General features: G+C 33.3%; 1 protein-coding gene across 1 annotated transcript; it reads left to right on the top strand.

Annotated features, from left to right (window-relative positions):
* The first annotated feature begins 10481 nt into the window (after positions 1–10481).
* On the top strand, positions 10482–13022 carry LOC113347513 (probable trehalose-phosphate phosphatase H). Its single transcript, XM_026591188.1, has 10 exons — positions 10482–10728; positions 10864–11155; positions 11239–11379; positions 11468–11539; positions 11645–11737; positions 11833–11889; positions 11977–12078; positions 12183–12330; positions 12439–12509; positions 12602–13022. The coding sequence occupies exons 2-10, from the start codon at positions 10877–10879 to the stop codon at positions 12761–12763; spliced, it is 1125 nt and encodes a 374-aa protein (XP_026446973.1). The 5' UTR covers positions 10482–10728; positions 10864–10876; the 3' UTR covers positions 12764–13022.
* Positions 13023–15310: the final 2288 nt, after the last annotated feature.

Below are 15310 nucleotides of genomic sequence, written 5' to 3' on the forward strand. Positions count from 1 at the left end.
GACAAAAGAAGCATATAAGAGCTTTAATCTACTCAAAAAAAAGTTGTGTAGTGCACCTGTTCTTGCTATGCCAAATTTTGAAAAACCATTTGAAATTCACTAGTGATGCTTCTATTGTTGGCGTAGGAGCTGTGTTGTCTCAAGAAGATCATCCATTTGCCTATTATAGTGAGAAGAATTCATATACCAGAAAGAAGTTCTTTGCATATGAATTAGAGTTGATAGCACTTGTTCAAGCTCTGAAACAATGTCATCCTTATCTTATTCACAGTGAGTTCATAGTAAATACTGATAATCAAGCTCTTAAGTTTTTGAAAACTTCAGCTAAAGTTAACAGAATGCTTGATAGGTGGTTATCTACTATCAATCAGTATGCATTCTCTATTCGACATAAGAGTGGTAAACTCAATTAAGTTGTTGATGCTTTGAGTAGACGAGCTCATCTTCTTGTTACTCTTAAACATGAGAGTTTATCTTTTGATTTCTTAAAGGATATATATAGTGAAGATAAAGATTTTCAGTCATTTTTGGAAAAGTGTGGTTCTTCTACAGGCAGTGTAGATGATTACCTCATTCAGGATGGTTTTCTTTTCAAAGGAAATAGCTTATGTATACCACTGAGTTCTTTACGACTTCACTTGATTCAAGAATTATATGGCATTGGACTTGATGGACATTTTGGTGGCGATAAAACCATAGCTTTGGCTGAAAAATATAATTCCTGACCTTCCTTGAAGCGCGATGTTCATAAATACGTGCAAAATTGTATGGTTTGTCAGCAATCTAAGGGAACTATACAAAACATATGACTATACACTCCTCTTCCAGTTCCAGATGCTCCTTCGGTTAATATTAGCATGTATTTTGTACTTGGTGTAACACGTACTTCAAAATGTAATGACTCTATTATGGTGGTAGTAGATCGTTATTCAAAAATGGCTCACTTCATAGCTTGCAAGAAGACTACATATGTTTCAAATATTTTTTTTCAAGGAAGTAGTTCGTTTACATGGAATTCCTAAAACAATCACTTCTGATCGAGACATTAAGTTCCTGAGCTACTTTTGGAAGTCATTATGGATGCGTTAGGCACTAAGTTGCAGTACGGCACGACTGCTCATCGTCAAACTCACGGCCAAACTGAAGTTGTCAATTGTTCTCAAGGAAATTTAATTCGAGCAAAGATTATTGGAGGAAACGATAAAAAATGGGATACTCTCCTTCCACATATGGATTTTTCTTTTAACACTTCAGTCAACAGATCTACAGGTAAGACACCTTTTGAGATAGTATATTCTAAAGTCCCTAATCACATTTTGGATTTGGTAGTACTTCCAAAGCTACAATGGTCAAATGTAAAAGCAGATAATTAATATGCTTGAGAAAGCTTCACAGATTCATCAATAAGTAAAATCAAAGCTTGAATATTCCAACAACAAGTACAAAGAAGCTACAAATAAACATAGAAGAATAAAGACTTTCAAAGAAGGAGAATTAGTTTTGATTCATCTAAGAAAAGAACGCTTTCTTACTGGAACTTACAAAAAGACAAATATGAAAAAGTATGGACCACTCAAGGTACTTAAGAAAATCAGTGATAATGCTTATGTCATTGATCTTCCATCAAATTGGAGCATTTCTAATAACTTCAACGTGCAAGAAATTTTCATGTTTCATGGTGAGAATGAAGTTCCTTTTGCTGATTAACTCGAGGGAGAGTTTCATTCAACAAGGGGGGACTGATGTAGTACATCTTTCCTAATTCTCCGTTTCTTTTAGTTTCTCTTATTTATTGTATTACAAGGCTTTTCTTTCCTAGTTTAGGTAGATTTCCTTTTTCAGTCGGTTATTGTAAGCCTACATATAGAGGCTGATTTTATTGTTTATAAAACACTTATTATTATTATTATTATCAATTAAACACTTATTATCTTGATTATTCAATCAGACTTTTATCAAATTTCTTACGAAATTTAAACTCTCTTCGTATCCCAGCAACTTGTTTGCTTTCAACCCTATCAATCTACATTCAAAATAAATATTATTAGCTATAGGTTTTCCATGAATTTAGAAGATTTTCATTTACTTTGCCACCACGAAAGCTTTTCTTTTCCGGTAAAAGAACGGAAAAAGTATGACTTCTAGATACAGCTGAATATTTTTAATAGCTAAAAATTCATTCGAATATAATTGGAGCTAACCCTTATTTAACTGACATCACAAAAAGGCCAGATGCAATGCCTTGGTGCTGCTAGCAGTGCCAGAGCAAAAAGATTTCCAATTAGATTTGGCAACTCCATGTAATTTGACAACCACCGGCAGCCGTCGTGGTTATTGACATCCTTGAACAATAAGAAAACTTCCATCAAATCAGTGGGGAGACTAAGACCTAAGAAGCGTCTACGAGGCGCTTATAAATAATAGGAATTGGTTGGTTATAGTTAATTTTGTTAATCAGTGTTTTCTAACACCTGAGATGACCAAACAAAACCCTATTTGGATTAATGAAATGTATAGTAAATTGCTGAGAAAGATTCCTGGAGAAGGAGAAAAATGAGAATATTCAAAGTTGATGTAAAGAAATTTTAAGAAAGGTTTCACCTATTTGACACCCTCACTTTTCCTATTTGCCACTCTCATTAGTTACCACCACCACTTATCCTATTTGCCATCCATATACTTTTTCACTTATTCTAAATACTACTCCTTTGACTTTTTGTTTACACCCAAAAATGGAACCACCTCAATAACTTAAATTTAAAAACCCCCAAATTACGATTTATTTCTTTTTTTTAGACGAATCAATCTTTCACCGCCATCTTCTTCTGCTCCATCTCTCCCACCGTCTTTTGTTTCATCTCTCCCACCAAAACCAGTTGAAAGAGATGTATCTTAACTTTGATTTGCTTTGTCAGTTTAGACGCATCACAAATAATAGGAAAATAAAAACCAATTAGATTTGATTTGTTAGTTTATATTTTAACATGACAGTAGGTTAGGGTTTGATAACTTTGTTAGACGTTGGATATACATGACCGATCATTACCGTGTTTGGTTATTGTTTATGAATTTTTTTTTGAGGATGGATTCAACTAACTAGTATGTAGTTAATTTTAATACCTTGCCCTACTAAATTTTCCTAAAGAAGAATATCGTTCTAGATTTGAGTGGTACACCTAGGTTTTAATTACATGGTGAAGAAAGAAAAAACTGGTTTGATTTATATGAAACTGGTTCATAAGAAAGATGGGAGAAATATCGATGAATCATTTTCAATTTTAATGAACTCTTGGAATATTTAAATGCTCGTGGTATATTGGCTTCATGAAAGTTGCGTTGGGTTTTGTGTTAGCATCAGTAATATGAATTACTTGTGGTCTTGGTGTGAAGCAAACAATTAGGAGTCAGGAAAAAATAAATGATAAGAGTAATTAAGTACTAATTGATCAGAATTCTAATTTAGGGTTTACATTTTTTTTAATGTGTTAATGAATACAAAGATTCATGGAGAAGAAACCAAATTAGAGTGATGATAGTTATAGTCAAACTTTATTGACTTTTGTAAGTGGCAAATAGGAAAAAATATCATTGAAAAGTAAAATTATTTTAGAATTTTAATGAAAGTGGCAAATAGGAAAAACAGGGATGACAAATAGGTGAAACCTTAAGAAATTATGAATGAGTGAGGAAATTTAAACAAATGCTACTAGTAGTTACTAATTATTATTTGGAGAACGGGATTACATTCTAATTAAGAAAGGCGCTTCTCTTTCTCTCCTAATTATAGTGTGAAGCAAGAATAAAAATCTCAACAAGAATAACACATTCTAACCAGCATCTCCTAGACTTAGGGTTTGACTACAGTGTATGAAACCGAAATCCATCACAGTCCATGTGATAATTTGTGATGAAAAGAATCTACTAATACTTTGTAATAGCATCAATATAATCTTTCGATTCCGAATATTTAAAATTAGGATCGACATGAATTTAACCTTTAGGTTAGTCACTCATTTTCATCTTTCTTAAAATCCCATATTCCTTAATTTCCATCCATGATTCATTTTATTAACACGTTCGTATATTGTTGACGACATTTGATAATAACCTAAAACGTATTCTTCCAAAAAAAAGTTGAGTAATTAAATTAACTAACATATATTAACACGGTCAAGAAGTTCTTTAGCAAGCTAGCCAGTAGAGCTTCACCCGTTTTTCATGGAGAACGGAAGTACTCAATTTTGCATTTACTAATATTACCTCGTCCAAACTAAATACATCTAGAACTAGTGCTCCGCTTGCAAATTGGGGGTGTTGGAAAATGGTGTCATAGATAGACTCATAGTCAAAACTTCTCAGAGTCAAAGTCATGAGGATCCAAATTTTCTTATTGACCTGAACTGAAAAATGATAATTCTTATTGATGTGAGATGAAAAGTGATAAGAGCCGTTCGCATAACAAAATGCCCAAGTTCTGAAAATTTGGAAGATGCTCAAGCCTCGAGTAGATAGGTTATTTCTTCATAGCCACTTAGCGGTTAATCAACCAGAGTCCCAGATAGCCTGGCATTTATAGAGACCTAATTAGCACAGTTTGTGTTTAATGCACTCATGCAATTTCTTTTTAGAGCAAATTTAATCGATTGAAAAACAAAATTAAATTACTTGGCTATAAGTTAAATATTTAGAAATGATAGTATACTAGTTTATTAATAAGGGTACAATAGTTTTGAAACATGAAGGTAGTTTAGACATTTTCATGACCCTATGACATCTCTTATCCACTATCCTAGACTAGATAAAAACAATCTAGCACTCCCACAGTAATATCTAGCAGTCCCAGAAAAATCGATCTTTAACATAGTTTTACGCCAGTGAAAATAGGAGTTTATTTTCTTTGCTGATTTAGCGTCTGGATTTGGCTCGGTTCCGGACTCGGAACAAGTCAAATGTCAGACTGTTTTTTTTTTAGTTAGAGTTCGATTACTTAACTCCTAAATCGGACCTGTTTGAGTCAGGAAAAAAATGTCTTTAACTCATGGGACCAAGCCTTTAACTCGCATATTTCTGAGTCAATTGAATAAGATCTAACTCAAAAAAACAAACACATTGAGTCAGATTCAGATAAGTCACGTGATTTCAGTCGGATCTACGTGAGTTAGATTCAGACGAGTCAAGTCCAAGAAAAAAACGATATAAGAGTCTAAGACGAGACATTTTTTTACTTTATAGTCTGGTTCGCTCTTTTGTTTTTTCCTCTCCAGCAAAACCTAAACACTAGTTTATGTAATAACTCAAGCAACATAAAAATTAGTTGTGTGTCGATCATTTAGTTATGATGTTTGCACATTGAATGAAATTTAGCAGTATGACTAGAAATTTGTTGTTATGTAATATAAGGGATAACGAATTAATCACTTTATTTATAGAATCTTAAGGTTGTGTTTGACAATTGAGAAAGGAGACAATTCCATTGAAATTGTATTCTTTGGGATCAATATACCATGGAATTAAGTTTATTATATATTTTAGATCACGTTTTTTTTAAAATGGACCCACAATTCCATGGAATTAAATTTGTAATCGACGGAAAACATAATATTTTTATGGAAAGATGGTTAGTTTGATGGAACATATATTTTTATACAGAGCCTAAATGAAAAATATTAGTAATCCAATTTCATTCTATTAAAAAAACATTTTTAAGAACATGGAGGGTAAAAATTCATAAACCGCATATTTTTCAAATAATACATTATAGTTTCATAATAAATAAGTTTGGGAGCCTCTTGAATTATTTATAACTAGAAATAACCCGTGTCGTAATGGCACGACATCAGCCGGAATAATAATTTGTTGTGATGATTTTAATAATTACTTCCAACTATGGTAAAACTTTTTTATGTGAACTTGTAGCTATGAAAATCAACATGAATACAGACAATATTGTCAGGTTTTTCTTACAGACTATATTACAAAGTAATTCATTTGCTATTTGATGATGACAAACTCAGCATGAATTATCTGGTTAGGCTGAATCTTGCACATTTTGTGTTAGTGTTTTATGATACTTTTTAGGATTAATTTGGATGTTATGTACGTGTATATACAATTACCTAATACTTCCGCTTTTTCTATCATTCAAAAATTAAAATGTGAAAAATTAGAAGTAAAAAGCTATGCACATAAGGTTTTAAAATAAATACGATATGTCAGCCCGAAATTTACGCGAGTCTGTATTTTCTTTCTCCTAAAATTACTGACTTTCTCAAAACTAATAACTTCCTTCAAATTTTCATCGATCTCCACTATTTCTTTGGTTTTCACTTCACATAAGTTAGTAAAACCGTTCAAATTTGCAGGTGATGCAGATAAACTGAATGGATTTTAAATACATTTTATGATTTTCCATATCATATCAACTGAAAGTTTTGGAAAGGGAAATTCAGTGATTTCATATATCATATTTATGGTGTGTACTTGGTCGAGGAGAAAACATGCAAAACCCGTTATGTAACTATGATTCTTTGTACATGTTTATCAATTGAAGGGTTTGATTCATGCGAATGTAAATGTCGGTTGTGATTCTTTGCACCAAACGTCTTCATATCACCAAAGTCGTTTGAAAACGATTTTATGCTTTTGATTTGTTTCTTTGTTTCTCCTCTAGGTATGATATAGGATTTTGTTCTTAATAAATGATTTGCAATTTTTTTCTTTTTGATGCATGATTTAACAAAAAATAAATGGATTTTTTATGTAATTGGTTTTATATCCACAGTTCTTCGATGGCCGAGAATAACTTAGTTTCATTTAATTTTTGTGGATTTAATTGAAATTTTCTATTCTTAATTTTGAGAAATTATTTGGTTATTCATTTTTTATTTATTTGTAGATGGAGAATAACATATCAAAACCAATTAATGTTGTTTATAAAATAAGTTACTCTTACATCCGTCAGATGTCTTTCGTTAGGATAAGATTGGGATGGTCGGATGCAACGTTTGTCTCTCGAAATGTTATCCGACCGTCCAAAGCTCCAAAATCCCTTCTGTTTTGTATTATAGACAACGCGCATAAATAAGAGAATCAAAACTTCATTTTTAAACATAATTAATTTGTCTATCAATTTTTGCATCATTTTTCTTATATTTAAACATAGGGATCCTTATGAGTATTGCCGGGGCGGCCTTGGACCCACGCCGGATATGCAATTCCTTGAATTGGGTTACAAATTTTTGGGGCCACACATTAATAATTTACTTGTATTTAACTCTAAAAAAGTGTAAGAATGCAATTTTAAATAAATAACTTTTTTTGATTAGAAGGGAAGATTTTATGCAAAAATAAGTAACAAGGAGCACAAATTAAATTTATATAAATTTCACTTATTCACGGACTAAACTTTTTCTTGTTTCATTTTATTATCTCAAAAATAGTTAAAGGAAAAGAAATATGAGATAGACTATGGTTTATAGGCATATTAATTGTTTAATGGTATTAGGCTTTGAATCAAATGGATCATATTCTATTTTGACTAATCTTGCTCATACTTTGTAGGATTAAGTGTTGAACTAATAAAAGTTATTTCTGGGTCTGTACGTTTTAGAGTTCATGATTTATATCCCACGACCAGTTGAAAAAGTGGTTATACAAGAGGAATTGCTCCACCCGTTTAGATAATGGTAGTCAGTGAAGTGATAGTGCTTATCAATGTTTTAGTTTTTATAGCTAAGTTATAATACGAAGGCAAGAACTCTGATCAATAATAATGTAGTTCTATGTTTTTCTTAAAATTTTTCCCTCTTTCTCCTCTTATGATCACAAAACTCCAACATGGTATCAGGGTAGGGGTAGAGAGAGAGAGTGGAGATATTTTTCGAGTAAAGAGTAGAGAGATACAGAGAGTAAAGATTCCAGTGATTATTTAGTTACGATTGTAGTTTTGAAGAGAAAAAGTAGAAGGTATTCTTTGAGATAAAGAAAGTAATTCAGATGCCTAGTTTGGTTGTTTTATCGGGTGAATTTTCATATTTAAGTTTCAACTTATTGAGTAAAACTGAAAGTTTGAAATGCAACATATATGTTTTTTTGTTTGTTTTGTTTTGTTTAGTTTTGTTTTGATGGTAACGAATATTAGTAATGCCATTTGCTTGTTTCAAGAGAATTTATACACTTTTGTTTAAATATATGCGTGATTGCTTGAGAAACAAACAAAGTTTGAAGGAAATAAAAAAGGTTTGTAAACTTCTTCTTCGTTTTTTCTATGGTTTGTGTTTTCACTCAAGAGGACACTGTAAGAGAAAGCTCTTGTTTATTTTTGGTTTTCATTGGCATTAGAACATTTGTTGAACCGAAATTTCCTTCTTTAAGTAAGACTACTCATGCCTATCCTTCTTAAATATGCCTGTGGAAGTGTTAGTTGTATTTTGTTTATATTAGACAACGAGGCTATATCTGATGACATGGTTGTTGTTTGATGGATTATCATATTATTATCTTCAAGTTAGTTTTACTCGCATATTTTCGGTTTTATTGTTGTGAGCTGTGCAATATGGTGCTTGAGGTGTAATCCATTTACTCAAGATTTCTATCCACAAAGTGTTTGTTTTTATTACTCACAGAGGTTGTTGTAATAAACTTGAAATGTATCGTTTTTTTTGAGTCTTTGTTGCTATTTGCAACTGATTGATTTTATATCTTCGGAAAAGTTTAAAATAAATATTTGGATTGATTTTTCTTATTAGGGGTATTCTTCAAGTGTATTTCTTCTTTAGGTGTTGCGAGAAGGTACTTGTGTGAGTTTTTTTTGTTGTTGAAGTATTACCCCTTAAAGGTTCATTCAATTGATTTTTTATGCTAAAGGAGTTGCCCATCGTCAATTATTTCAGATGAGATTGTTTGAATCGCTTGTCCAGGATATGCTTGTTTCCACTGCTTGTGAAGTGTTAGCTATTTGGTCTTAGTGATGTCTTTTCAGATGAAGGTTGGATTATTTGCAAAGTTCTCGGGACTGTTTGATATGTCTGAGAAGACATTTTTTAGCTGCAATGCATCAAGTTTGGTTTCATTTATTATATTAACAGGCATGTGAAAAAGAACGTAGTTCTATCTTGTTGATGATTTATTTTTGTGACAAAGTGTTATCACCAGGCGTCCAACTGAAGAGGTGTCTTATGGAGTTTTTAGACTCTTTGAATGAAACCAGAGATGTTTTTTTGTTGATGAATCAATCAACATGACACAGTAGAGCAAACGAGCAATGCTGTAATAGGAATGCATTAGAATTTTGTTTTCGCAACTGTGTAACTTGATGTTTGGATCAAGGGAAAGGTGTTAAGTTTTGATGCAAATGGGTCAGATATTATTCTAACTGATGATGCTTCTACCTTGTAGGATTTAAGTGTTGAACTAATGGAAGTTTTTATTGGGTCCATAAGTTTCAAAGATTTTAGGGTTCACGTTATCTGATCTCACAACCAATTGAAAAAATTCTACAAATACGAGTTGTTTCATTTGTTTAAATAGTTGTAGTCGTGTAAAGTGAGAATGACCACTGAGTCAATGTTTTGGCTTATAAATAGCTAAATTGTAACTTGAAGTCAAGAACTCAAATCAGTAGCAAGCAGTGTAGTTCTCTGTTTTTTTTTTCTCTTTCTTTATTTCTCTCCCGATTTATGAATCTCCAACAAATCATTCAATACCAACAATTCAAATAATAATATACCTTCTTTTTTTTTTTCCAGAAGTGTGCATATGTATTGCCCAAGATACTTGAATTTATCAATTTTGATTTTAGAATGGAAAATTTACCTTCTTAACTATTTGAAAGCTATGGGTGAAAACACTAGCATTTACCACAGTACGAATGCACGTACACTACATTCGTAATCTTAATAATTAGCAAACCCCAAAAGGAACAAAAGTAAAAATGGAAAACACATTTTACACCATTGTCACCTTTAAAGTTTTTACGCGTTTAATACGAGTATCGACCTGGAGTAATATTGCCACGTGAGGGTCATGTCTGATGATAATTCTTCCCTGCCCATAGAGAAAAAAAGAGAGAGTGATGACTGGGTAGAAAAATTCACCCCCAAGGTTGGCAACGCAGTTGTTTCCCCAGAGAATGAAGACGGCGGAAAGAGAGCAATGCAATGAACAGAGAAAAGACAGTCGCTCCCTCATTAACTCCCAACTCCTTCAACAGCATAAATAACGAGGAGTCGTCTCCTTTTTCTACTCGGGGGCCCCACATTTCTCACTTCTTTGGCCTCGGGCGGGCCTCTTCATATGGGTCCCACATGGGTTTTCGGAAGGAAGTTGAACGAAAGAGAAGGACTTGTGGCCCAAGTTTATATAGTTTTTGTTTGTTATTGTAATTGTTTTTCTTCTCCTTTTTCAGTTTGTGTAAATTGTCTGTTTCTCTCTCTCTATTGAAAAATCTATAAATATTGCTCGTCAATCCACCATTTGCTTCTCACTCATCAGTACCCAACATTCCTCTCCTCCCCCTCTCATATTAAATACCACCACACAAACACATAATTTTCACAAGTCTTCTTCTCCTCCCTCGGCATCAATCAATTCCTTTTCAGTTTAACTTCTCTTTCTCCCAACTAACAAAGCCCCTTAAATTTCTCTATCTCTTTCTCTGAACTAGAGGAGGAAGAAGAGTTTTAAGTCCTGTTTCAATCTCTCCCTGTCTGGTCTCTTTGAATTCCATAGGTATATTAATGTGATTTAAGATATGGGTTTTTATTGGATTCTTGATTTACAGTCTATATTCCAGAACAACTCTTGGGTTTCTCTGTTTTATTCATGTGCCTAATTTTAGGGGTTTTTTTATTTGTGTTTTAATAGGAAAAACAAGGAAATGACAAAGCAGAGTGTAATGGTTTCAGAACCACAAACTGCAGGGGTTAACAATATGATGGAGATTGTAGCAAAATCATCTTCTCTGTTCTCATCAATGGAGATGAATACTGATAATGGTTATAACTTTGCGATAAAGAAACAGTTTTTAAAGAAACTTGAAACAAGTGTAGTTGGTGTTGACAAAGGAACAACAAGAGTCAATGCTTGGGTTGATTCAATGAGAGCTTCTTCTCCTCCTCGTCTCAATTCCACAATGGACAATGACCAATCCTGGATGGTGAGTTTCAAATCCTCTTAGTCATTTGTTTTTGTCTTCTCTCTGTTCATTCAAATATTGATTTCTTTTTTCAATTTGAACAGATGCAGCATCCATCTGCCTTGAACATGTTTGATGAAATTATCAATGCATCAAAAGGGAAACAAATCGTAATGTTTTTGGATTATGACGGTACTCTTTCCCCAATTGTTGCCGATCCTGATCGCGCTTTTATGTCTGAATCGGTGAGTCTCAGTCTCTGTCTTAAACACCAATAAGCCTCTCTTGTCTCCCTGTCTTTCTCTAAAATCTAATTTGCTTGTAATTAAACAGATGAGAACAGCTGTAAGAGATGTAGCAAGGTACTTCCCAACTGCAATTGTGAGTGGAAGAAGCAGAGATAAGGTACTGATAAAAAATTAATTTTACCACTAATAAAATTTACTTGGTTGTGAAAAATTGAATCCGGAAATCTAAGTTTTTTTTTTTCTTTTTGTAATTTTTGTGCAGGTTTATAGCTTTGTACAGTTAGCAGAGCTATATTATGCAGGAAGCCATGGTATGGACATTAAAGGTCCAGCCAAAGGTCCCAGAAATAACAAAGTAAGTATTTTAGCAAAATTATTATTTCTATTTTTTTCTTTTATCATTTTTGAATTGCTTTTTCTAATATGAATGTCTACTAATTTATTTTGCAGACTAATAAACCTGTCTTATTCCAACCAGCTAATGATTTTTTACCCTTGATAGACGAGGTTTGTTTGCTTTCTCTCTCTTTTTAAATTAAAATCCATTTAGTGATTTTGAATGTATTTTGAATGAATAATTATTTGTTTTTTCAGGTTACCAGAATTTTGATTGAGAAAGTTCAATCAACCCCAGGAGCATTGGTGGAAAACAACAAATTTTGTGTTTCTGTTCACTTTAGATGTGTAGAAGAGAAGGTAAGAAAATCACTGTCCTACATGCATTTTAGCAGTTTGTTTTCTTTAATGTGCCTGCCATTATCAGTTTAATCTTTTCTAACTGTGGTTCTGATGCATTACAGAGATGGAATGATTTGGCTGAGCTAGTTAGATCAGTTATCAAAGAATACCCTGAACTTAGAATGTCTCAAGGGAGAAAGGTTTTCGAAATCCGTCCTACTATTAAATGGGACAAAGGCAAAGCCCTGGAGTTTTTACTAGAGTCACTTGGTAAGACACTTAACCAAGGTCTTCTAAAGTTGTTTTTTTCTTTTTAGTTGGTGAGACTATGAAATGGAGTTCTAATTTGGCAATCCACTGTGTTATTTTCTCTATTAGGATATGCTAATTCAACCAACGTATTTCCGATCTACATTGGTGATGATTTAACCGACGAGGATGCCTTCAAGGTAGTTAATGTTTTGCGCTTATCTTGTTTATTATCTTGTAAAATTCTGGTCACGAGATACGTTATTCACATGATTTTCATTTGGCTGATCAGGTTTTACGCGAAAGAGATCAAGGTTTTGGTATTCTTGTATCAAAGTTTCCAAAAAACACAAATGCGTCGTATTCTTTACGTGAACCAGCAGAAGTTAAGGATTTCTTGTGCCGATTAGTCGAATGGAAACGATATTCACGGAGAATGATTTCTAGAGTGTAAGGGAGGGGAAAAGATTTATGTCCAACAAGATGAAAGGGGTCAAAATGGCTCGTTGATCAGTGGAAACATAAGTTGTTGTTTTTTTGTTCTTGTTTAGGAAGAATAGAATAGCAGTGATAGAAGAAAGAAAAGAAGTGGCTTTTCTCCTTTGTTTTTCCTTTGGCTTGAAAAGCCCTCTTAGTTGATTACTAGTTTTTACATGTAATTAGGGGGAAAAGATCTATAAATGATAACTAAAAAATGAAGTAATTTTGTATATGTTGTATTGTTTACAAATTACATGGAATCTTCTCATAACACAACTTGAACCACTGCAATGTGAAACTGTTATCAAAGATATTGAAACTGGAATGTGTACATGGGTTAATTTTTCCAAGGTGACACCATTTTAGCTTTGAGCTGCACAATTTCTTTGGCAGTATAAGAAGGCCACACCATGAGTGCACAAGTGAAAATTGGATAGCCACTGTATGAAACCAAAAGACAGATTAACATCAAAATTGTAGACACTTTGTGCCCAGAGGAAGGATTTGGCTACCGGAACTCTGGAAGGAGTATTTTTTTGAGCTAGGCGAATGTAATTTTAATCTGACCAGCCAAAGATTAATATTCTTTAATAGCACTAAAAGGTTGATTTGAAGTTTTAATCTTCCATAAACCTACTCTTTGGTATCTAGCCTTTAACTCGAGATCGACATGAAAATGTTGAGGAAAGCATCCTTTATATGGATGTGAATAATTAAAACTAAATCACACACATAAAACCGTTAAAAACTCTGGTTTTGGTGGCGTCACAAAATCGATAGGCGGGACATTGAAACCTTAACAAGTGCCCATCGAGGTGTATCTCATTCTTAGCATCTTGAGAACCTCCCTTATTTAAAAAAATGGAAGTTTTTACCACACACGATGCATATGATTTGCAATTTTTGGGATCGAGATTTGTGAGTTTTAGTGGTTCCAAAGCAAAACTCCAAACACCATCCTCAAAAGTAATGAAACTTTCATGCCAATACTGGTTAATGGGTTTCTTTTGTGTTACAAGACAGGAGAATCGGCCGCTCACTTGCAGGTGCATTGTCCTATCTCCACTGAAACTACTTTTCAAGCTAAAGGCTACACAGTATTGCGATTGCCTCCCTTCTTGTTTTCCATGAAGGAGCTCCCACGGCTGGACATGAGAAAAGGCTACTCGGAACTTGTAAGTTCAAACCGTGTTACATGTTCCACTAATATCCCGAGAGAAGTATACATAAGATGTCACTGTTGTATTAAAGTGGTGCTACCAATAAGTTTGTCATAATGACTTGAATTTTTTTTTGAAAAATGCAACTAGGTAGGAGGCCTTTAAAGGCTACGATTTTGGAAGTAATATGAATAAAGCGCAGGAGTACACTTTAGCAGTGCCAGTGATGAATGATTTCTCCAATACTAGAAAATACCTTTACTTTTCATGTACTATAAATCACAACCATTTTTGGGCAACTGTGAGTTATAAATGGCTTCGCTTCGTTCTAGTTCTGTTTTGTCTTCTTTCGAAAGCCTTTCTTTCTCATCGAGTTTGTTGAATTATTGGTTGGATTCCCTCCTTACGCCTACCATTCTTTTGCCTTTATCATGACAAGTCCCTTTGTTTGTAAAGATGCGATTCAAATTAGCCGACTCTAATCCCCAATGAAGCCTCCTCAACGATTTCTAACGCATGAGCTAGCACAACGCCAGCTTTGCGCTCATCTTATATTCTCTTTGTACCAGAAGAGAAATCCCTTAACATCTAAATAAGCTAAGCTGTTAGTATAAAATTTGTTATGTTTATAAAAAATGATTGACGAAATAGTATAAGAAGAGCGGATCCTCTTTCTGTAAAGAATGATAGGCTAGGCAATACCACTTCTTTTATTGGACGAAACATAATTAAGCTATTTCTGTTGGATTTCTCACTGTGCTTCCCTTTTCACACACAACATTAGATTTTCACCCTCTTCTCAAGACAAATGAGTGCTTTCATATCTTCAGAATTACTTTAAGAAGATTATGCATTCTTAAACAAATAGCACTACAAAAAGGTAATTTTGTTACAAATAGTTATCATCATAATTAAGTTAATGTTTTTAGTGTTAAAAATGATACAAAGGATAAAACAGGAAAGAGGATGGAAATGTAAGAAATCAAAAAAATTTCTTATTGTAAGAGAAACTCACTTCTCCGTCGGTATAATGGGGATGGAGGGAGTAGGTTTTAGCTGGTTTGTATATTTTATTCATGTAATTATACCAAAAGAGCTACCGACCCAACGTTCTTGAGTTCCCCAAATGAAAAAAATAACCAGAAAGTAGCAAGCAAAGTAAGTAAGGTCACTTATCGGGGAAACTTCTGGTTATTAATAAAAACAAAGTAAGGTCACTTATGGAGAATAAGTAACAGTGAGTTAGGTCAATTCAGTCCAGCATTACACATTAGTGAACTGGGTTGTTTTTTTTTCTGTTTTTTTTTTTGTCTTATGTATCATGTTTATATAGAAAAGAAAATAAAAAATTCTCACTTTGA

This window comes from Papaver somniferum, chromosome 2, assembly GCF_003573695.1.
Source record: "Papaver somniferum cultivar HN1 chromosome 2, ASM357369v1, whole genome shotgun sequence".
NCBI lineage: Eukaryota > Viridiplantae > Streptophyta > Magnoliopsida > Ranunculales > Papaveraceae > Papaver > Papaver somniferum.